The sequence below is a fragment of the Taurulus bubalis genome (assembly GCF_910589615.1).
Source record: "Taurulus bubalis genome assembly, chromosome: 5".
NCBI classification, from domain to species: Eukaryota; Metazoa; Chordata; class Actinopteri; order Perciformes; family Cottidae; genus Taurulus; species Taurulus bubalis.
In genome coordinates this window covers 4,650,695-4,676,124 of record NC_136593.1, presented here as the reverse complement: position 1 = coordinate 4,676,124, position 25,430 = coordinate 4,650,695, and the positions used below count along the sequence as shown (strand labels likewise).

At 39.2% G+C, this 25,430-nt stretch overlaps 1 protein-coding gene across 1 annotated transcript; it reads right to left on the bottom strand.

Annotated features, from left to right (window-relative positions):
* Nucleotides 1-707: 707 nt before the first annotated feature.
* Nucleotides 708-25,430, bottom strand: pxk (PX domain containing serine/threonine kinase; the record flags this gene model as incomplete). Its single annotated transcript, XM_079218672.1, has 18 exons — nt 708-898; nt 9,577-9,636; nt 10,010-10,073; nt 10,162-10,248; nt 11,076-11,153; nt 11,869-11,917; nt 12,781-12,859; nt 13,064-13,181; nt 13,874-14,035; nt 14,174-14,275; nt 17,017-17,121; nt 17,946-18,020; nt 19,358-19,431; nt 19,875-19,952; nt 20,408-20,594; nt 21,965-22,012; nt 22,204-22,254; nt 25,326-25,430. The coding sequence occupies 18 exons, from the start codon at nt 25,428-25,430 to the stop codon at nt 708-710; spliced, it is 1,713 nt and encodes a 570-aa protein (XP_079074798.1).

Here is a 25,430-nt window from a genome sequence, read left to right as displayed (position 1 = left end):
AAACGTGTGAAAATAAACCCGCAGGTCACATCTAAGACGACAGGCAGCTTAATTTTTTTACTCGTTTCAAGATGCATTTATAGAGAATTTATTTTTCATACGTTTTAAGAAAAGTGTGTTTTTAGGAACATAATTATAGGCAAATGACTTGATTTGAGCGATTTAGTTGTTTTTTGCCACCGACGTGGCGGCGGGAGGCTACGTCTCATGAGAGGACTTCAAAGAGGGGAAAGCTGGATTTTTGGGATCAGACGGCGAGATCCGTGCCGGAGCGCCGGTATTAAAGATCTTTAGGATCCAGGAGATTCCACTTCACCATCCAGCGGGATGAAGCGTCCATAGTGGCTCCAAAACTTAAAATTTCAAAACATTCAACCGCCCCCTTGACGAGCAGAAACGAAGCAGGTGGCTAACCTCGGCGCCTCGGACTGTCCAGAGTTTTAGAAACGGCAGACTGAGGCGGCCCCGTCCTCTCCTCTTTCTAACCACAGCAACAGATTTTAAAAATGTAAAAGCAGGAGAAAAAAAAACAAGCAGAAATATCAATAAAAAGTAAAATGGTACTTGGAATTCTTTTTTTTTTTGCGTGTTAGTGATTCCGTTTCACATCTCAGGGAGCGACGCCGCGAACCGTTCCCGACGGTTTCCTGGTCGAGGACAGGTGGCGGTGGAGGTGGGCGGGGTCACATGACGGGTCACATGACGGGTCAGCTGCGGTCGACGGTCTCGGCCTTCTTCAGTTTGCCCTTACTGAAGGCCTGGATGGAGCTCAGCAAGGCGGTGCGACCTCCTCCCGCCGCGTCAGAGGAGGACGGAGGAGGAGGAGGAGGACGGGAGGACGAGTCCAGCGTCGGCGCAGGAGGAAGAGGGGGAGGAGGAGGAGGAGGAGGAGGGGCTCCTGGATGAAGGAGAGAACGGAAGAAAAGAGTGTGAGACATCAACACCACTGGTTTCTGCTGACAGACAGTTTCCCCAGGAGCTGGTTACACAAAGATAAAGTTAGACGGGTCTACTGGCTCATGCTGGTCTGAGGTTTACTACTAAACTAGTTTACAGAGTTAAGAGACACTTTAAACTCATTAACTAGTTTACAGAGTAAAGAGACACTATAAACTCATTAACTAGTTTACAGAGTTAAAGAGACACTTTAAACTCATTAACTAGTTTACAGAGTAAAGAGACACTTTAAACTCATTAACTAGTTTACAGAGTTAAAGAGACACTTTTAACTCTGTAAACTAGTTAATGAGTTTAAAGTGTCTCTTTAACTCTCTGTAAACTAGTTAATGAGTTTAAAGTGTCTCTTTACTCTGTAAACTAGTTAATGAGTTTAAAGTGTCTCTTTAACTCTCTGTAAACTAGTTAATGAGTTTAAAGTGTCTCTTTACTCTGTAAACTAGTTAATGAGTTTAAAGTGTCTCTTTAACTCTCTGTAAACTAGTTAATGAGTTTAAAGTGTCTCTTTAACTCTGTAAACTAGTTAATGAGTTTAAAGTGTCTCTTTACTCTGTAAACTAGTTAATGAGTTTAAAGTGTCTCTTTAACTCTCTGTAAACTAGTTAATGAGTTTAAAGTGTCTCTTTACTCTGTAAACTAGTTAATGAGTTTAAAGTGTCTCTTTAACTCTGTAAACTAGTTAATGAGTTTAAAGTGTCTCTTTACTCTGTAAACTAGTTAATGAGTTTAAAGTGTCTCTTTACTCTGTAAACTAGTTAATGAGTTTAAAGTGTCTCTTTAACTCTGTAAACTAGTTAATGAGTTTAAAGTGTCTCTTTAACTCTGTAAACTAGTTAATGAGTTTAAAGTGTCTCTTTACTCTGTAAACTAGTTAATGAGTTTAAAGTGTCTCTTTAACTCTCTGTAAACTAGTTAATGAGTTTAAAGTGTCTCTTTACTCTGTAAACTAGTTAATGAGTTTAAAGTGTCTCTTTAACTCTCTGTAAACTAGTTAATGAGTTTAAAGTGTCTCTTAACTCTGTAAACTAGTTAATGAGTTTAAAGTGTCTCTTAACTCTGTAAACTAGTTAATGAGTTTAAAGTGTCTCTTTAACTCTCTGTAAACTAGTTAATGAGTTTAAAGTGTCTCTTAACTCTGTAAACTAGTTAATGAGTTTAAAGTGTCTCTTTACTCTGTAAACTAGTTAATGAGTTTAAAGTGTCTCTTTAACTCTGTAAACTAGTTAATGAGTTTAAAGTGTCTCTTTACTCTGTAAACTAGTTAATGAGTTTAAAGTGTCTCTTTAACTCTGTAAACTAGTTAATGAGTTTAAGAGACACTTTAAACTCATTAACTAGTTTACAGAGTAAAGAGACACTTTAAACTCATTAACTAGTTTACAGAGTTTAAGAGACACTTTAAACTCATTAACTAGTTTACAGAGTAAAGAGACACTAGTTAAACTAGTTAATGAGTTTAAAGTGTCTCTTTAACTCTGTAAACTAGTTAATGAGTTTAAGAGACACTTTAAACTCATTAACTAGTTTACAGAGTAAAGAGACACTTTAAACTCATTAACTAGTTTACAGAGTTTAAGAGACACTTTAAACTCATTAACTAGTTTACAGAGTAAAGAGACACTTTAAACTCATTAACTAGTTTACAGAGTTTAAGAGACACTTTAAACTCATTAACTAGTTTACAGAGTAAAGAGACACTTTAAACTCATTAACTAGTTTACAGAGTTAAAGAGACACTTTAAACTCATTAACTAGTTTACAGAGTTAAAGAGACACTTTAAACTCATTAACTAGTTTACAGAGTAAAGAGACACTTTAAACTCATTAACTAGTTTACAGAGAGTTAAAGAGACACTTTAAACTCATTAACTAGTTTACAGAGTAAAGAGACACTTTAAACTCATTAACTAGTTTACAGAGAGTTAAAGAGACACTTTAAACTCATTAACTAGTTTACAGAGTAAAGAGACACTTTAAACTCATTAACTAGTTTACAGAGTTAAAGAGACACTTTAAACTCATTAACTAGTTTACAGAGTTAAAGAGACACTTTAAACTCATTAACTAGTTTACAGAGTAAAGAGACACTTTAAACTCATTAACTAGTTTACAGAGTAAAGAGACACTTTAAACTCATTAACTAGTTTACAGAGTTAAAGAGACACTTTAAACTCATTAACTAGTTTACAGAGTAAAGAGACACTTTAAACTCATTAACTAGTTTACAGAGAGTTAAAGAGACACTTTAAACTCATTAACTAGTTTACAGAGTAAAGAGACACTTTAAACTCATTAACTAGTTTACAGAGTTAAAGAGACACTTTAAACTCATTAACTAGTTTACAGAGAGTTAAAGAGACACTTTAAACTCATTAACTAGTTTACAGAGTAAAGAGACACTTTAAACTCATTAACTAGTTTACAGAGAGTTAAAGAGACACTTTAAACTCATTAACTAGTTTACAGAGTAAAGAGACACTTTAAACTCATTAACTAGTTTACAGAGAGTTAAAGAGACACTTTAAACTCATTAACTAGTTTACAGAGTAAAGAGACACTTTAAACTCATTAACTAGTTTACAGAGTTAAAGAGACACTTTAAACTCATTAACTAGTTTACAGAGTTAAAGAGACACTTTAAACTCATTAACTAGTTTACAGAGTAAAGAGACACTTTAAACTCATTAACTAGTTTACAGAGTAAAGAGACACTTTAAACTCATTAACTAGTTTACAGAGTTAAAGAGACACTTTAAACTCATTAACTAGTTTACAGAGTAAAGAGACACTTTAAACTCATTAACTAGTTTACAGAGAGTTAAAGAGACACTTTAAACTCATTAACTAGTTTACAGAGTAAAGAGACACTTTAAACTCATTAACTAGTTTACAGAGTAAAGAGACACTTTAAACTCATTAACTAGTTTACAGAGTTAAAGAGACACTTTAAACTCATTAACTAGTTTACAGAGTTAAAGAGACACTTTAAACTCATTAACTAGTTTACAGAGTAAAGAGACACTTTAAACTCATTAACTAGTTTACAGAGTTAAAGAGACGCTTTAAACTCATTAACTAGTTTACAGAGTTAAAGAGACGCTTTAAACTCATTAACTAGTTTACAGAGTAAAGAGACACTTTAAACTCATTAACTAGTTTACAGAGTTAAAGAGACACTTTAAACTCATTAACTAGTTTACAGAGTAAAGAGACACTTTAAACTCATTAACTAGTTTACAGAGTTAAAGAGACACTTTAAACTCATTAACTAGTTTACAGAGTTAAAGAGACACTTTAAACTCATTAACTAGTTTACAGAGTTAAGAGACACGTTAAACTCATTAACTAGTTTACAGAGTTAAAGAGACACTTTAAACTCATGACTTAATTAAAACTCAACCATTAAAGGCTTGTAACATCACAGCGTTGTTCTTCAGCTGATTAGAGAACAAACTGTTCACCGTTAGTTTTATTATAACATTGGTAAAATATTATTTTGAATTACTTTCTATTAAGGCACTCTATATTTAATGGATTATTAATTAATAGCTAGATTGTTTGCTAATGCTTTATAGTTCAGTTAAAAGCCGCAAATAAGACTTTCAGGTTATCAAAAATACTTTTTGTTGTCATTTTTATTCGTTATTAATAAACGGCCATCTGCAGTCATAAATGAGTCGTTAATTAAATGTGATACACCTTGAAACCCAAACATTGGCCTCTATTTGTTTAAATGTTGGCAACATGGCGCATTAAAACTCACAGAAGTAGAAGAATGTTTTTGCAATATATTCATGATTGAACAGACTTCTGGATTACTTAAAAACAAAACTAATACTTTACTAATGCCTTTTTAATTAGTCAGAAGCTATAAAACAACAATAACTGAACCTTATATTTATAATCTATGAACCCTTTATAAGGGGTGACATCATACATATCAGTTTAACACCACTAGCTGTACTTAAACTGTTGGATGTGTCGCGTGGGTTTTTCAGAGCAACGCTGTCGCCTGAAGGAGTTTATCTTTGTGAAACCAGCCGCTCGGCTCAGAGTCCCGGCTCAACTCAATCCACCATAAGTCTCACCGTCACACAGTCAGGAACTAAAAGGCCTTATTTAAAAAATGGCCAAGTGGTTCCTAAAGTAAATGCGTAAATTAAAATAAAACGTGTACAGTGATCAGTTAGAAATCCTTCTTCTGGTTTGTGTATTTTTGTATTCTTTAAACTACAGTCTCCATAAGCCGTAATAAAATCAGAGTTCTCAAATATTCAGATCCAACGAGGCTCCACCCCTTTACAGAATCTGAAGCTCTGATTGGATGATTCTTACCGCCGTGGCCTCTGGGACGTGTCGTTGTTTATCTCTTAACGCGTTTGTCGTCTCGTGCTAAAGGAGCTACTGCGTCTGTTTTCACTGCCAGCTGAACTGATGGTGAATTGAACAGTCGAGCATTTTGCATCCCAAACTGGAAAAAAATTGCAAAATAATAATAAAAGGGCGGAGAGGGCAAAGCGGCATAGCGCTCCAACATGGAGGTGAAGACGCCTCCTCCTGTTTGACTAGAACAACGCAATGAAAGCACATCCGTCTCTCCCACAGATGCTCGCCACACCTGGAAGAACCCGTCACTGCAGAAGGCCATCGGCATGTTTGAGGAGGATTTTAAATCATTAGAAAAACCTGTTTGTGGCTGAGCAGAACAGCAAAAACACGAGATAGATTTGAATTAGTTCATGGTTATGTAATTTAAATCATAATTCAACATTGCCTGCAGGCGTGACGGCTTCCCTCCAGGACTGTGGAACAAACTCCCTTTCATTACATTGAGCCCCAGTGGCCTTTACTGGTTTTCCTCATAAGTAATATTCAGACGGCCTTCAGTCACAGCTGACATCCGATGGGTCGGATCGGAGCCCAGCTGTGTCCACGCTTCACTTCATGAGATTACATGAGAAATCTGTGCTCAGCAGCTCCGTGTTGGAACTGGTCCGTGCGACTGCGGTTCAGTCTCTGCAAGTTAATCTCTTATTAGAAATGATTTAAAAGCCAACGGTCCCGTATTTATCAAGCAAACCTCTTCTAGAAGTCGAGCTTAAAGTTTAACTGGAACTAAAACGATCAGAGTCGGACTGAGAGTTACTGATGAAGCACAGCAGGAAGTAGAAAAGACTGAATAGCACCTTAATGTGCGTCTTATTTATATATAAAGTCTCTGGAGATATATGTATATAAATCAATAAAAAGAAAAAAATTCTGTCCCCACACAATAAGAGAATATGGACATATCTCTAAAATATTTACATATTTTCAATTTCAAAATAAGCTCGTAAAAATCGAAAAATTTTTAGACTGCAGCTTGTTTTTCCACGATTATTCTGTGTGTAAGAGCGATCAAAGTTTGATATATTACTGCCTAAATAGAAATAAAAGAAGTAAAACCATCGAAGGTGCATTTTCTCTGCTCTCGTGATGCGTCTGCACGCCGCACAATATCAGTCACACAATGATTCAGTTATTGACGTAATGGGATCTCTTAATAAGGTCGTCGTTGAACATCTTTCCTCCTACAGAGCGATCTGCTCTAGCGAGTAAGGAACTCCCTTACAGAAACAGAAACAGGAGTCTCTCTTAATTAGGAAAGTTAATTAAACGATTGTACTTCTCGGTCACTCGGGAATGATTTGATGAATACGGGCCCAGATCAGATGTAAATTACTCAAAGTTTGTCATAAAAAATAAAAAGCTGCCCGTGGAAAGAAACCAAAAAAACGTTTATCTGGTTCTTTCAACATGTTTATGGACAAAGTATTATCTGAATGTTAAACAAAACATGTGAGAATAAAGAGAAAGATGTTCTGAAGGGTTTGGTCAACGGCAGCTCTAGAAGCCTGGGAGGGAAAACACATGGACGTCAGCCAATAGCAGCGGAGCAGAGTTACTACCAGTTCAATACGCTTCTGACACGTCTTGACCCTGACAACCCAAACACAGACACACGGAACACAACGACAGACAGACAGGCAGACAGACAGACAGACAGACAGGCAGGCTGCAGCCGAGCAGGCGGACAGACGGACAGATCACAATCTCCAATGAGAACACGGGGTCTGAATCGGGGAGGAGTCGGACTGACTGACTGTGAGGTTTGGAGATCATTGCAGATTGTGAGGTTTTTAGGAAAGCTGTGCGTACACCCTCTTCTTCGTCTCTAACTCTTCTACTTTCAGTCTCTGGAGAAGTGATGCATCTTCTCCTACGAAGTCACTTCAAGGTTGAGAGAGGAAGTAGAACCGTTGGCTCATTTGTATCCTGAATGAACAACTGAATCGAAAGGAGGAAGTATCGATGTAAAACTAGAATCACGCCTCGCGGTTGCATCCTTCTGGTTTTAATTTACGTCCATGTCTTAGGAAAATATCATCACTTCCTCATTTGATCCTTTAGACGTGTGTGACGTTGTCATAATTAGCATACAACATGTTTATAAAGTTCTGCCAATGAGGAAGTGTCTTAAACCTGCATTCTCTCTTCTGACCACCAGGGGGCGGCGACTCTGGTTGTATAGAAATTACTCTACTTCTCTCTTGATGTATTCCCTCAGTAAACATTGTAAACATGAGTTTATGTCTCAATCTCTAGTTTAAAGTCTTCTTCAATACAGCATGATGTTCATTTAGTAAATTAATATCCATTTAGAGTCAAACGGGGTGATTGAAGGCGGGCTTGCTTTTCAAAATCTCAAATATCAACATCAGTATCAGCCGTGAATATCCAGTAATATTAAGATTTTTTTATAAAAGTCCTTATTACTGAAGCACGAGTTTCGACAGCGGAGCTAAAGGATGGATTTCAGCTTCCAGTTCACGGCCGTTTGTTTCCAGGAGGTGAGGAAAGAGGCTCGTGATCCAACTCAACCCATTTTATATTCTATTCATTCGTTACTTAGAGGCCACCTCTGCGACCAGGAGACTGCTGGGTAATGAGGGTGTAGGACAGCTTTAAAAACCACCAGTGACCTTCATCATCATCATCGACATTATAAATTGTTTACTTTACCCAACGACACGGTCAGAATGGAGCATGCTCTATGGTGGAGGCGGCACGGGAAAGAGAGAGGGAGATGACAGTTATCTGTTCAGTGGACCAATCAGCATTTACACAGTATCTCCAGGACAAAGAGGAGAGGAAGTAAGGAAATAAGGACAGAAAAGAAGAATAGGAAATAAGCAGAAGAAGAAGAGAGGAAATACGAAGAGGAGACAGACTAATATCAGGAAGGAAACTGATGCCACACTTGTGTCAATACGTTGTGAAAAGTTTGGTGATATTCTGTATTTTTTGTATCATCAATAAATCCCATGAAAAAGACCAAAACCAACAAATGATCCTAAACAAGTATATTGTGGATTCATCTAATATATATATATATATATATATATATATATATATATATATATATATATATTTATGTTTTGATTTGTTTATCCCTTTAATGTTGCAGCTGGTAAAGTAGGAGCTAATTTTAATTACTTTATATACTGCTGGGTACCTTTAACTACAATAATACATTATAATGTATCAGTTGATCCATATATTTTCTTATTGATAATATACATGTGCATAATAACTAAAGTTGTCAAATAAATATTAAATTAAAAAGTACAATATTTGCCCTCCAAAACGTAAATTGGAAATACTCCAGTAAAGTACCTCATAACTGTGGCTAAAAGCTACAGTGACTGAGACTTTTTTAAACATTAAACTATATTCTGTGTTAATAAACTGGGTCTTTTCATGGGATTTGTGGTCAACAACGAGCAGCAGGAATATCACCAGACTCCTGCTTTAAACATGTAAAGCATCAGTGGTTCCCATCCGGCGAGCCGGAGACACAACAAAGTGAGACAGACACACCGGATCAGAGGTGAAGAGACAGACAGGTCCAATGATTAGTCTTCATATTCACACACGCACATCTCAGATGGAAGTTGAGGGTCAACGATAAAGAAAGAAAGATATATATATATATATATAGATATATATATATATATATATATATAAATAATTAATCTGAGCAGCCTGATGAGACCTCACACACCAGAGAGCCAGCAGGTTCTCACCGTCAGATACGACACAGAGAAGGACAGACAGGATGACAGACAGACAGACAGACAGACAGACAGTTTAACAGACAGACGAGGGGAAAGAAAGACAGACAAACAGACAGACAGACAGACAGTTAAACAGACAAATGGGACGACAGACAGACAAACCGACCGGACGACAGACAGACAGACAGACAGACAGACGGGACAACAGACAGACAGACGGGACAACAGACAGACAGACAGACGGGACAACAGACAGACAGGACAACAGACAGACAGACAGACAGACGGGACAACAGACAGACAGACGGGACAACAGACAGACAGACAGGACAACAGACAGACAGGACAACAGACAGGACGACAGACAGACAGACAGGACGACAGACAGACAGACAGACAGACAGGACGACAGACAGACAGGACAACAGGACGACAGACAGACAGGACAACAGACAGACAGACAGGACGACAGACAGACAGGACAACAGACAGGACGGCCTACCTGTGGTGGAGGGGGGCGTGGGCGAGGAGGGGCATGTTGGAGGGGAACTGGCTCCAGAACCTGAAGACGGACAGAAAAACAGACGAGTCGTTTCTGAATGAAGAGAAAAAAAAGTAGCCAAACAAAACCTGCGAGCCAAGAAATGAAACAACAAGTGAAGAAGAAGACGAGGAGCAAACAATGTAGACGTCACATGAGTGAATGAGAGAGAAGGTGGACCATAGCACACAATGCTTCTGGAAGCGATTGATAATAATAAATAATAATAATGACAACATTGTGAATGAAGCGTCGAACTTTAAAAAAGGTACAGCACTAACTCGGACTGTACCTAGGTAACCAACTACCTACACTTAACTAGAAACTATTATTTCACTGATTGAAACCCTGGCTACCGGCTTTCTTTACATCATTAACAGCAGCAGTGACCCACCAGAGTTATTGTTGTTTCTGACGGAGACGTCTTCTTCATTTTCATAAGCCGACTGTCTGGACTTCTGCACAGAGGGAAGAAGCACAGCGCTAGTTCAGACTTGGTTGAAACGACTCGCCTCAGCCAACACGCACCAGACTCGTGTCACCGACCTTCCTCGCCAGAATCTTCCTCCTCTTCCTCTCCTCCTCGGAGCCGTGGTGGGACTGAGCTCTGGTCAGCCTCCTGTGCTGGTGGATCTTCAATCAAACACACAGTCCTAATGTTATAACTTCATATCTGCACGATGCAACCTTTTCACAACACAAGTAAGAAATCCCTGAATGTAATATTCAACACGGTAGAAAAGGAGATTCCTGCACACGTCTCCAACGTCTCCAGGTCACAGACAGTGTGCGGGAATCTTAAAAAGATACGGAATAATAAATACTGAATGTGCATCTTCTTCCCTTAAGAACCGTGTCACTTGAATTTCAGCAGGAACGGCAGTTAAGTGGTGAATATTCCCAAACACATGTTCCATTTATTCAGTTACGATAAATCCATGTTCATCCAAACTTCTGTGGGCAGATTGTGGAAGAGTTCAACCCAACGTCCTCTCATGACTTCCATTCATGGAATATCGTTCGTCTACATTCTTCTTTTTATGACTGCAGAGTGAAATAATGCGAGCAGCGAGAGGACGGAGCATAACGATTGTAAAACGCTTCATAAAGCGCTGCGTGACCTTCAGCTTTATGGACGGCTGCTCGCCGGCTGCCGATAATTCCTGGACTTCTTCACAGGAAGAGCAGCTGGGAACTATTTGACATTGACGTCAGCGCTCTGCGTTTGTGATGCAGCATTAAAAAGGTTGTGGGAAATTACGCTTGCAAGGTTTTACGTCACGAGGGCCGGCCTCGTCCCACTCGCCTCGCAGGTCACGGATTCAAAATAACGATATTTGGGGGAAGTTGTTGATGGAGCCTTGAGGAGGGTCGCGTCCTCCTGAAGGTCTTCAGGGGAGGAAACAAACAAACAAACAAACAAACGGTTTGAAAGATGTCAAATGAAGGTCGTGACCCACCATCCTCTGCTCCTCCTGCAGCCTCCTCTCCAGACTCTCCTTCGCCGTCTTCAGCGCCTCTTTTAGTCGGCTGGGAACCTGGAGGAGGGGGAGAGGGAAGAGAGAAGGGAGGAGAGGGGAGAGAAGGGTAGGGTCAAGGGAGGGAGGAGAGGGGAGGAGGGGGAGGGAGGAGAGAGAGGGAAGAAAGGGAGAAGAGGCAGAGAAGGGAGGAGAGGGAGAGGGAGGAGAGAAGGGAGGGTCAAGAGAGGGAGGAGAGGGGAGGAGAGGGAGGAGGGGGAGAGAAGGGAAGAGAGGGAGGAGGGGGAGAGAAGGGAGGGAGGAGAGAGAGGGAAGAAAGGGAGAAGAGGCAGAGAAGGGAGGAGGGAGAAAAGGGAGGAGAGAGAAAAGGGAGGAGGGAGAAAAGGGAGGGAGGGAAGAGAGGGAGATAGGGAGAGAAGGGAGGAGGGAGAGAAGGGAGGAGGGAGAGAAGGGAGGAGGGAGAGAAGGGCGGGAGGGAAGAGAGGGAGAAGAGGCAGAGAAGGGAGGGAGGAGAGAGAGAGAAGGGAGAAGAGGCAGAGAAGGGAGGGAGGAGAGAGAGAGAAGGGAGAAGAGGCAGAGAAGGGAGGGAGGAGGGAGAGAAGGGAGAAGAGGGAAGAGAAGGGAGGAGAGGGAAGAGAGGGAGGAGGGAAGAGGGAAGAGAGAGAGGAGGGGAAAGAGGGAGAGGAGATTCAGATTCTGCTGCATCTTCGTTGAATAAACATTCTGAAGGAGTTCTCGAGGACAAACCCCGAGTCGTAACATCTGAGCCGCTCACCTTGACCTGGAGTTTTTCTGAGTGTCGGAGCTGAACGTCACTGAACAACCTGCAACACACAAGCTGACTCGTCAGTAAACATTTCAAAATAAAAATAAGCTCAGAGGAGAACACAAGTCTAAGACGCTTACAGGTTTTGTTCAGAAATCATAAAAGTGGTGTTAATTTGTGAAGATTATCTTGCTGAAGTCTGAATGCAATCGTCAGAGGTAAAAAAAAAAAATCAAACGTTAGCCATTAACAAACTAAACCACCGTCGCATGAGTACACATCGTACACATCTTTTATCGTAGGACAAAATGTAAAAAAAACAACAACTCAGGACTCGTTCCTGCAGCACTCTGATTAAAATGAATCGCTTCTCGCATCCATTAACCTCAAGTCTTCTCTTGTATGGATGTACGATACAGTGAATAACATGAAAGCTTCTTTATACTCAACATACAATCAATAAACTGGGTCCGGTCGGTTGTGTTCATTACAACACGGGCAGTGTAACTGAGGCCACGGTGCTCAATGACGACAACAGGACGGAGGCGGAGTCAAGAACTCGCGGTGTGTGTGAGTGGATGTGAGTGAGAGAGCTGAAGGTCAGAGAAGGTGGGATAGTAAGAATAAGCACGTTTCTACAATATTATCTGCCACTGCAAGCATTTAACAGCCAGTTGTTGGTGTTGGGTTTTGGTTGCTTTTATAATTTTCTGTTTGTGTATCAAATTGCCTTGTTGTATATTTGTTTTGGGAAAATGAGGCGAGGGGAGGGGGGCTGTTATGTGTACCCTCACCATTTGGCTGTCTGATATGTTATCCTTTAACTCCTTATTTGTGAGGTTTATTGTACATTAAGTATTGTTTTATAATTTCTACAAATAAATCATATATAATAATAATAATAAATTAAAAAAAACTCACGGTGTCTTGATGAGCTGCGACACGGTTGGCATCCCGCTCTTACAGGCTTCTGTGGACAAAATGGACTGCAGCACGGACGCTGAACACACACACACACACACACACACACACACACACACACACACACACACAATAAATCAACAGAGCACGTTGCAACATTTACGTAAACTTGATGTTTCAGGTCCAGAGGTCAGAACGTCTGGAGGACAGCACCTATACATGTTAATCTGTGTGTGTGTGTGTGTGTGTGTGTGTGTGTGTGTGTGTGTAGAAGTATACTGACCCACAGCGGGGTCGGGGACGGCGGGGTACTGATCGACGGGGACGCCGTCCGGCGGTCGGCCGTACGTCATCTCGTAGAGTAAATGTCCGAAGCAGAAGACGTCGATGCTCTCTGTGGTCTGCAGAAGAAACACGAGCAGCACTGAGATGAAGTCACGCTCAACATGTGAGCACGTTAGTACACGTAGAGGATCACATCTAGATCTAAAGACATCACATCTAGATCTAAAGACGTCACATCTAGATCTAAAGACATCACATCTAGATCTAAAGACGTCACATCTAGATCTAAAGACATCACATCTAGATCTAAAGACATCACATCTAGATCTAAAGACGTCACATCTAGATCTAAAGACATCACATCTAGATCTAAAGACATCACATCTAGATCTAAAGACATCACATGTAGATCTAAAGACATCACATCTAGATCTAAAGACATCACATCTAGATCTAAAGACATCACATCTAGATCTAAAGACGTCACATCTAGATCTAAAGACATCACATCTAGATCTAAAGACATCACATCTAGATCTAAAGACATCACATCTAGATCTAAAGACGTGCACAGCAACACGGGGGAATTTATCCATATATTTCTCTACTTTTTGTCCCTTCATATTGTTATTGCTCCCATTAATCCAGCCTATAAAGCGTATACGATGTGCTAAGTCAACACATTTTTCTCATCTAGTTATTTCCTATGTATTAGTATTTAGTTTGAACAAGTATTACTCTGATGGAAAGGGTTCCACGTGACCTTCCCAGGCTCAATTATCTGCCCCATGCTTTCCGTCTTACGTACGTTGATCTTCCGGAGCTGCGTGAAGGCGGGTCGCAGCACCGAGGGAACTCCCAGCATGCCGTTCTCTACGTCAATCAGTCGACACACGCCGTCATCCACAATTACGTTGGAGGCGTGCAGGTGACCGAAAAATACGCCGCCGTCGTGGAGAAGCTTCAGGCCCTGAACGCACACACAAGCACACACACACACATGAATACACACACAGAGAGAGTTCTAGTAGCAAGTAACATTGTATATATATATGTATGTGTGTGTGTGTGTGTGTGTGTGTGTGTGTGTGTGTGTGTGTGTGTGTACCTCCAGGATCTGGCGGCCGTAAAGCTTGATGTCCGGCAGTTCGAGGCCCTGACTCTTCTTCGGGTTGCAGTACTTCTTCAGGTAACTCTCTCTGGGCTTCACCTGCAGGAGAGAGAGTCATTTCTCTCTGGAACCGTCTGCAGCAACACGACTAGAACGTCGAGCCAAGCACTGGAATGTGAGGCCTTTGTACTTTACTTTACCAATTGTATGGCACTTTATACTTCTACTACATGTATTTGTACACTATATACTTCTACTACATGTATTTGTACACTATATACTTCTACTACATGTATTTGTACCCTTTATACTTCTACTACATGTATTTGTACACTATATACTTCTACTACATGTATTTGTACACTATATACTTCTACTACATGTATTTGTACACTATATACTTCTACTACATGTATTTGTACACTTTATACTTCTACTGCATGTATTTGTACACTATATACTTCTACTACATGTATTTGTACACTATATACTTCTACTACATGTATTTGTACACTATATACTTCTACTACATGTATTTGTACACTATATACTTCTACTACATGTATTTGTACACTATATACACTTCTACTACATGTATTTGTACACTATATACTCTTCTACTACATGTATTTGTACACTATATACTTCTACTACATGTATTTGTATACTATATACTTCTACTCTACGTATTTGTACACTTTATACTTCTACTCTACGTATTTGTACACTTTATACTTCTACTACATGTATTTGTACATTATATACTTCTACTCTACGTATTTGTACCCTATATACTTCTACTACATGTATTTGTACCCTTTATACTTCTACGTATTTGTACACTATATACTTCTACGTATTTGTACACTATATACTTCTACGTATTTGTACACTATATTCTTCTACTCTACGTATTTGTACACTATATTCTTCTACTCTACGTATTTGTACACTATATTCTTCTACTCTACGTATTTGTACACTATATTCTTCTACTCTACGTATTTGTACACTATATACTTCTACTCTACGTATTTGTACACTATATTCTTCTACTCTACGTATTTGTACACTATATACTTCTACTCTACGTATTTGTACACTATATTCTTCTACTCTACGTATTTGTACACTATATTCTTCTACTCTACGTATTTGTACACTATATACTTCTACTCTACGTATTTGTACACTATATACTTCTACTCTACGTATTTGTACACTATACACTTCTACTCTACGTATTTGTACACTATACTTCTACTCTACGTATTTGTACACTTTATACTTTTACTCCATGTATTTGTACACTATATACTTCTACTCCATGTATTTGTACACTATATACTTCTACTACATGTATTTGTACACTTTATACTTCTACTCTACGTATTTGTACACTATATTCTTCTACTCTACGTATTTGTACACTATATTCTTCTACTCTACGTATTTGTACACTATATTCTTCTACTCTACGTATTTGTACACTATATTCTTCTACTCTACGTATTTGTACACTATATTCTTCTACTCTACGTATTTGTACACTATATACTCCTACTCTACGTATTTGTACACTATATTCTTCTACTCTACGTATTTGTACACTATATTCTTCTACTCTACGTATTTGTACACTATATTCTTCTACTCTACGTATTTGTACACTATATTCTTCTACTCTACGTATTTGTACACTATATTCTTCTACTCTACGTATTTGTACACTATATACTCCTACTCTACGTATTTGTACACTATATACTTCTACTCTACGTATTTGTACACTATATACTTCTACTCTACGTATTTGTACACTATATACTTCTACTCTACGTATTTGTACACTATACACTTCTACTCTACGTATTTGTACACTATACTTCTACTCTACGTATTTGTACACTTTATACTTTTACTCCATGTATTTGTACACTATATACTTCTACTCCATGTATTTGTACACTATATACTTCTACTACACGTATTTGTACACTTTATACTTTTACTCCATGTATTTGTACACTTTATACTTCTACTACATGTATTTGTACACTTTATACTTCTACTCTACGTATTTGTACACTTTATACTTCTACTACATGTATTTGTACACTTTATACTTCTACTACATGTATTTGTACACTTTATACTTCTACTACATGTATTTGTACACTTTATACTTCTACTCTACGTATTTGTACACTATATACTTCTACTACATGTATTTGTACACTATATACTTCTACTACATGTATTTGTACCCTTTATACTCCATGTATTTGTACACTATATACTTCTACTACATGTATTTGTACACTTTATACTTCTACTCCACGTATGTGTACCCTTTATACTTCTACTACATGTATTTGTACACTATATACTTCTACTCTACTACATGTATTTGTACCCTTTATACTCCATGTATACTTGTACACTATATACTTCTCCATATTATATATTGTTACACGTTAAGCAGTATATAAAGTGATTAAAATGATCTCCACCAGCTGCAATATTAAAGTTTTAAACACGTTATTGCGTCAATAATTAATATCCAATAATATAATATACATGTTCCTGAAATGAACTCTTCTGCTAAATGAATACTTATTATTATATTTTAATGCAAGTACTTTGGAGAAGTTTTGAATACAGGACTATTGGTATCGCTACTTTTACTTCAGAGTATTCTTCCCCCAGAGGTTCATCACAAAGATGCTGTTCAGCCGTCCCAGAAGTACTTCAGTTGAAGCACAGTAATGCCTTTACCACACACACACACACACACACACACACACACACACACACACACACACACACACACAGTGTACCTTACAGATGTGGTCTCTCAGAGAGCCTCTCTCACTGAACGGCCGGATGAGCAGAGCCGAGGACTCACTGGTGCTGGAGAACAAGAGCGGACACAGATATGGAGTCTGGAGAGGAAGAGGAGGAGGAGGAAGAGGAGGAGGAGTTTGATTATCTACAGTTTATTATGAATTAGAATTAAATGCATCTCTGCTTGGCTGGGTATCCTGTCCGCCTCCAATAATATTTATATTAAAATGGTACAGTTTAAAGAGGGGCTAGAAGGATTTCTTCAACAAACCAAACCATCTGAATTCCACGAGATTAAAAGCTGTGAGAGTTATGAAAGTTTCAGCATTTTATTTAAATAAATACTGGATTTGGCTACGGCCTCATTTGGTAATAGATAGATACTTTATTAATCCCGCAAGGGGATTTTCTTTTCACTACAGCAGCATTTATACATACAGGTAAGCAATAAAATATACCAAATTATTGAATTATATTAAACATGCACAATATATTTTAAAAAAATAGAATAAGAATGCACAATATATATAAAAAAGAATAATAATATTCTGCAAATATGCGCGATATATATACACACATATAAAAAACATAAATATAATATTTATATAATTACATTAAAAAATTTCATTCAGGTAGCTATATTTCTTTATATTATATTTCTAAGAATAAATGAAAATGTTTATATTTTAAATGATAAATAACAATTAAGTAGAAAAAAAATAATCCTGTGATTTTAGTATCATCTATAAAGTTTAACTATTTCACAGCAAGCTGGCAGCTTTCTGTTGACATCTCTATGTGATTATAATGACGAGTTCACAGATTAATTTTACACCGTTTTCACAGAAATTACATTTTTAATGGCATACTGATCGATGTACACACACACACACACACACACACACACACACACACTACGTACAGACAGGCTGGTGAGCAGCTTCATAGCCGACTGCAGGTCTTTGTCGGACAGGAACTTATCAGGACCCAGGTCCACCTACAACACACATCATTTGTAATTTAAATAAAGTACTTTTCAGATTAAAAATATTCCCAGATCAAACTTTTCCAGATAAAAACTGCTTTCACAAAACAGGCAACGAGAATGATGTATGAACTCCTGAAGACGCACAATGTGACGCCTTCAGACATCCACATTTTAGGCAGAAATATTAGAGGGAATATTCTCCTCTTCCATGTGCATCAGGCATAGTGTTATTCAATTCAAAATAATAAACCGTCTGCACTAAAACCAGACGTTCTGAGATTAAAGCTGTTAGAATCCAGACAGCAAAGAAAAGTCCCTTCAGTGAAACATGGAGGAGGAAAACCAGTCAGACTGGTTTTCTCCCTCTCACTGGAAAATACTTTCACATCAGTGAATTACATTTAATTTAATCTAAATAAAGCTAAATGTAATCACCGCTGTGGGGAAATCCCTCAGCATACAGAGGGAAGTGAAAGAGGAAAAATGTTCTTTTCTCTCTCTGAAGAGAAGTAAGAATTCATTGAGTGAAACTTTCCCACGTGTTGCTGTCACTTTCTATTAAAAGATTTCCTGCTACTATATTTGCAAAATGCTTCATAATAATGATTTTGAAGACACATGAACGTCATGTGTTTGCAGACTGAAGGACTACAACAGGAAGTTAGAGGATGGGATTTTACAGCAGCGTTTTGCGCCGTCACATTTTTCTTGATTTTCACTGCAATATAAAAGTCCTGCACCTCTGTGGAAACAACAGAATTCTGGCGAGAACTTAAAAATATCTTTCGTGCAGTATAAGAAAATTACAATGCCGTAAATCATCAAATTAAAGAAACGCAGGTTGAGTTTCTTTGATCATTTATTCAACAAAAATTGTCAAACAATGGAATATAAGCAACATGTTTCTTACTGTCCTCTCCTTGTGTTCAGCAGTCAAACTTTTGCAGAATTGTTTTCACCCGCCTGTCAATCACGGCTCGCTAAATTATTTATTGTATTCTATATGATCCGGTTCGAGTAAACGGTTTATTTGGGGAGAAACTCTTAATGAAACATGTAGAATAAAATGTTTTTAATGAAATATCAAAAAGTTGCGCTTAGCTTGCTTTTTTTTTCCTGACTGAAGCGTTCGTCGCACATGATGCGTTCGGAGACCGTGGGAAAGTTGAAAATCCGACGATTATAATCTTAACTCACTATTCAAAGACCCAGATGAAACAAATCCCCATGTTGCACACTTATTACGCATTACATTTCTGACTTAATAGATGATGATATAGAACTGCACTCAGACGTTTCTCTCAACCCGTTGTTGTTTTTGGGAAGTAGATTTCTATCGTACTCACCCAGCTCAGCAGGTACCTCTCTTTGGGCTGCTCCTTGTTCTTGATCAGCACGTATTTCTTCCTGATCCTCCAGCCTTAAAACAAACAAACAAACAAACAAACGTCATTTCATCTGAAACTCAGCCAAAAAGAATCAAACAAGCTTTTGAGAGAAGAGGAACACATTCTTCCTCTTCCAAGCAATAAAGCAATAAAACATGGTTGCTTCCTTCAACACACTCTGGGACTTTGCAGCTCCAGTCTGACCTGGTCAGGTGTGACCAGTAGCTTCAGAACCACTGTGACCAGTAGCTTCAGGTCCACTGTGACCAGTAGCTTCAGAACCACTGTGACCAGTAGCTTCAGAACCACTGTGACCAGTAGCTTCAAAACCACTGTGACCAGTAGCCTCAGGTCCGCGTTGCAGCTCAACAGTAGCTAGTTTAAAGGGGTAGTAGTATGCGGTACTTCTACAATATTATGTCTTCATTGTACACACAGAACGGTTCTCCACTCTCCGTGAGCTTCAGGGTCTCACCGTTGTCTTTGAGCGGCTCCAGGACTTCCCACTTCAGGTCCGACCTGAAGAACATGGAGACCTGCTGCAGGGCGATCTCTGACAGACGGAGAGAGAGAACTCTAATTAGTAAGAACATTATGTATTATGAAAATAAAAGAGACATACTGGTGATTTAAAACCATGAATGTTCACACTGGTCTTTGCGTATTGATGTCCTTGTAAACACACCAAGACCTTTAGGCATAAACCATCAACAGTCACTGTTTTAACCACTATCATTTGTTTATAATATATTTATGGGTCTAGAAACACAGAATCAAGATATAATAATATGTCCAAGGTGGTCCCTTTAAACACTTTAATCTGTAAGTGTTTATTAGTAGTTGTATAAGTGAATCGTATCTTTTGCATGTAAATCTAAATCTGCAACGCAAATGTTAAAAAATAATATATTCAGTTCAATGTCTTTGGGTAAAAGTACCATAACACACAGTATATATAGTGAAGTATGACGCAGCATAACAGAATATAAACTGTAGGGAGGAACACACCTGTGTAGTTGGCAGAGTAGTTGTTTGGGTCGAGGAATTTCTTGATTGTCAGGGAGCTGGAAAGCAAAGGATGCTGGGTAATTGAGTCTAGAAAGGCCTGCAGCCCTCTCTGCCTCTCCGCTATGAACTCCCTGTCCATGTTTCCAAGTAGCTTCTTGGGAGGAAGCGGGAGACTGACGCCACAAACCTGCCGAGAGAGAAAGATGGAGTTTGTCTTCTTATCGCTATTTAATGTGTTTTTTTTTTCCTCCTTCTTTATCCACCGTCGTCCTTTCCTGTACATTTCAGCAAAGTAAACATGGAGACGGACTAACGACAGGTTTCCGACATGTTGACTGGAGGTCGGGGTCCGTTGGAGACCCCAAAAGGAAACGAGCAGGCGAAACCTCAGCAGAAAAACTGCTAACGTCCTGTTATCCAGGAGCGGTTTGACCCGAAACTCAAGTTTATGATACTTTCACGTTTAGTAGGTATAAAAAAAAAAAGTCACCACCTCCAAGCTTGATGTGTTTATTACCCCGGACAACATCTGGAGTCTCAGTTAGCCACTTGTTTGTTTGTTTTAAGACATGCAAAGGCTTCAAAATTCAGGGTTTATGCTTTAACCGTTTTTACTATTTTGTTAAACAAAAAGTGAAACTCTCTTAAGCTTGTGTGAACCACAGATCTTATTCTCAGGCGTCAAACCAAGACACACAGACTTTGGCTTCATCTTTACGCCAAAACATTCAACACAATAAGCTTCGAAGAAACTTTGAGTCATACTTTGTTTGGGAGGTTTTCAAGTCAAATAAATAAGACGCACATTGAGGGAACCGGGCGTGCATAAAAAAAACGCTGACTCATTTCCGAGGTTTCAGGATTCCCGCAGCACTCCAGCCTCGTTTCTAGATTACAAAACCTCACACACAGCCATTGAGCCGCCATGACAGCGGGTCACGCTCCAACATCTCATCCGCTGTTGGATTGCAATGTTGTTCCGACATTTATGTCTGACATCAGACATCCATGACTTGACAACATGAGCATGAATCTCTTGAGCACACAGCAGCCTTTTGAACATATTCTACATTAGATATATACACATGTTTTATGCAACAGTGCAATCTTAAAATCCAAAGTGAACAGCTTATCGGTGCACAGACCATCAGATCTCACGGCGCCAGCCGAGGCTTGTGGGAAATCAATGACAACAAAAAAACCTTGATCATATCATAAGCAACAGGCACTCAGTGTTTCCAAACAGGAAGGAGATTGGCTAAGACGATGCCGGTGTGTGGAAATGTGCCCTTATAGACATTACGATAACAGGCTTTTCTGTTATTAGACAATTATAAACAATGCACTTACACTGCTGCACATTTTATAAAGCAGACCACCATAAGAGTGAATGATGACCACTCTGACTTTACTCATATAGTAAAAGTAGTTGTAGTTTTATCCTTCAGCATCAGCAGGAATTCATTCAGTCACAAAGGATCCTAACATTTCCACACACAAAAAACAAGCAACTCCTCTGCTGTTCCATCCGGAGATCAGAGGCTAAAAGAAACTCACCATCAGGCTGCTGTTGAGAACATCAAAGTCACTGTAGCGCCGGATCACCTGCAACACAAACACACACTGATCTGTTCCGGGCTGTGATTGGTCACTTCGTCTCTTTATTGTGATCGGGCCTGGACAGTTTCATCGGTCAGTGCTTCTGCTAAACGAACGGATTGATTGGCGTTTCAGAGTTATCATGACGGGGTACATTCTAATTGGTTGCCACCCGAGGTGCTGATTGGTGCATTTACCTGCCAGCTGTTCTCGGAAGACACGCCCCTCTGGACTCTGATGATGTACTCCTGAGAGACGAGAGAGATCACAGCCGTCAAAACATTGATTTGCTGCTTTTGTTAAGTAACTAAAGATGAACAATAAGTGACGTAAATGGTTGAAACAATGAGAAGACACTCGGCAACCCATGTCCAAAATTACATTCCCAAACAACTTAAATGCTTCTGAACTAGGATTCAAGGTTTCGCAGTTTGACCCTAACATGTTATGTTTAGGCAACAAACTACTTGGCTAGGTTTAGTATAAGAGCGGCTTTAAATAACTATGTTTGTTAGATACATATGTTATATGTACATACATACATACATATGTTTGTTAGGATGTAGAAATAAAATGAGTAAATGTTGACTTTTGTTTTCACAGGAACACAAAACTCTTCCGGGAGAAAGTCCCATATCAACATACAAAACTAGAGAAAAGGTTTATTGATATGAAAATAAAGGGCTACTTTAAAAGGAAAGAAGTCATAATATATTTTTTTATTTCTGAAAAAAGTAATAATTACAAGCAAATTAATTTGCAGTTTTATGACAAAAGTAAAAATATTACACAAAATAACATATAAAAGTTGTAATACTGGAAAAGTAAGTTTATGATTTTTATCTCAAAACAAAAGTCGTAATATATTTAGAGTAAATACGTTATCATAGGATTTTTTTATTCATTTATGAAAAAAGTTATAATTCCAAGCAAATTAATTTAGAGTTTTATGAGAAAAGCAAAAATTTTACACAAAATAACACAATTAGATGGAAAAAAAAACATAATCACCATTTTAAAAAAAAGGAAAAGTTTTAATACTGCAAAAGTAAGTTTAGGATTTCATCTTAAAACAAAAGTCATAGTATATGATACAGTTTTAATTATCGAAGATAGCTGGTAAAATACAAATGTCCTGTAGAAAGGTCACACTGAAACAGTCGAACAGGTTTATATTTCAGGAGAGTTCACTTTTGGTTTCTTTTCCAAATAAAAGGTTTAAACACGCCGACACTGTTGGGATCCGTCTCATCGTGTTCACGGACCTCTGCAGTAAAACGTTTTCATAACCAACGAAACCATGAAAACAAGCCTCACGGAGTAAACATGGATTTTTCCTTTAATCTAATCGTTCAGTCCTCCAACAGTCCAACTCCTGCTGACAGACCGGTTTCTGCTTTAATCTTTATTGCATTCATTCACGTGAGCCGAAGCAGCCTCACAAACCGCGGGTATGTAAACATGTGACATCACTTCCTGTCAACCTGCTGCAACTCAATACAAGTTCTTTCTGATGTACAAAAGATACAAAGCCCAGAAGTTTCTGTCACAATGTCTCTTAGTGTTCATGACACCCAGCATGCATTCTGATTATCACTGTTCTTTTTATAGTCTTCTTGAACGGCCTTCAGCAGAAATAATCCGGCCTTCTCAGAGCTCTCCTCCCGGCCAGACTCTGTAAAGCTGCTGACCTTTGATCGGCAGCTTGTGCTCGTGGAAGCCGTGAAAAAAGAAACGCATCAAACAACAGGGACGCTGCATCAGTGCGGACCACATCGAGTAGATCGAGTGCAGTTCTCTCAGTCAGTGTGACGTAACTTAAGTGTTTCGGCTGCATTCATTCAGTCATGGCGAGCTGCGGACTCTTTCAGAGCCACACAGATCATGTGAGTCCCAATGAGTCCCACACATTGAGCCATGAAGAGTACTGGCATCAGCAGATACCAGGAGTTGAAGCATTGCAATTATTTCCCATCCAAATCGGCACAAAATGGGAGTTGACCTCACAACAAGATCTTTAGTCATTTGTGTTATTAAAAAAAGGTCAGTGTGACATGTTTCTTCTTTGGAAAAGAACATGTTGCTCAGTGTTGGTGTGTAAATGTTGGGAATATCCTCACAGTTCTTACATCATTATGGAGTTGTTTGTGTTGAGAAATTATGGAAAGTTATGATAGATTCATCAAGAAAAATCTGCAATAGTTGTGGCGCTGAATTACAAGAAAGTTGCTGTTTTGAGTCTAAACTAAATGAAAATATAGTTATGATATCCGTCGGTATTAGTCTCTCCCATGAGGTTCTGGTTTAAACACCGATGGTCGGGTGCCTGACGTTAGCATGCTAACAGGCTAGCTCAGCTGATCCCAGTCGGACTGTCAACAACAAACCCACCGCAGCTGCGTCCATTATCGGACAGGCGACACATGTCCTGTCTTTATTATTCCTGCAACATTGATTTTGGTCACGTGACAGCCACGTTGTTTAAACGTCATTTCTTACGGCATGCACGAGTTCAAAGTCCACGTTTTAGTGCAAATTAATGCTGAACAGAAGCTTTTCATCCCCCACCAGCGTAGAGATGATGCCACGCCAAACTTCGTTAGAAAATCCGACATTTTTGTATGTTTTCGTGGATTTTAAGCAGACGCGTATTATGCGTGACAATACTTTTAAACCTTTACCGACAGATCCTCTCTCTCTCTTCTGTTCCGCGTATATAAACATAAATATACAGAAAACAGCAATTATTTTAATGAAATATCAACATTTCCAATAGGCGTCGTCCTCATACAACGTTAGTAAAAAGCTGTCAATGCGGGTGAATCATTTAAAAATACGTATTTTATTACAATGATTTGGTGGAAGGGATGTATGCCGAATGTTACAACACACCAGCCCCGATTAAAGACAACCATTTTTGTTATAAATAGCGTATTGGCTCGACAGCATCACGGTGAATCAATAAGACGCAATGATTTTCAACAGGATTTCGCTTTAATGATGGACGGTTCTCGGAGCTTTTACGGGCATCTCTTCGGCTCCTGGTCCTCCGGTCAGTCGGTGTCAACGCTCCGGTTCGAATCCCTTCAGATCAGCAGTTTGCCGTTTGCACAACAGCTTCCAGGAAATTGCTTAATCAGTGAAAGCGAGCGAGTCCGTCTGTCCGTGTCCGATAATGGAACCGATGACGCAGCGATCGCCTCGAACGCCCCCCTTTATTAAAAAAACCAAAGCTAACGCTGTCTTTTTGGAAACGTAGCAGCTCGCGAGGCATCTACCTGCCTCAGGTGAGCGTCACACCTGCGGGTGGGTCACTCACCGTGTGGGACTGCAGGTTCTGGCTGGCTTCGATCAGCGCCGTCAGCGGCACGGTGTCGTCCAGCAGCAGCCTGCCGGGGCTCGGCTTCTTCTCCATGAACGACAT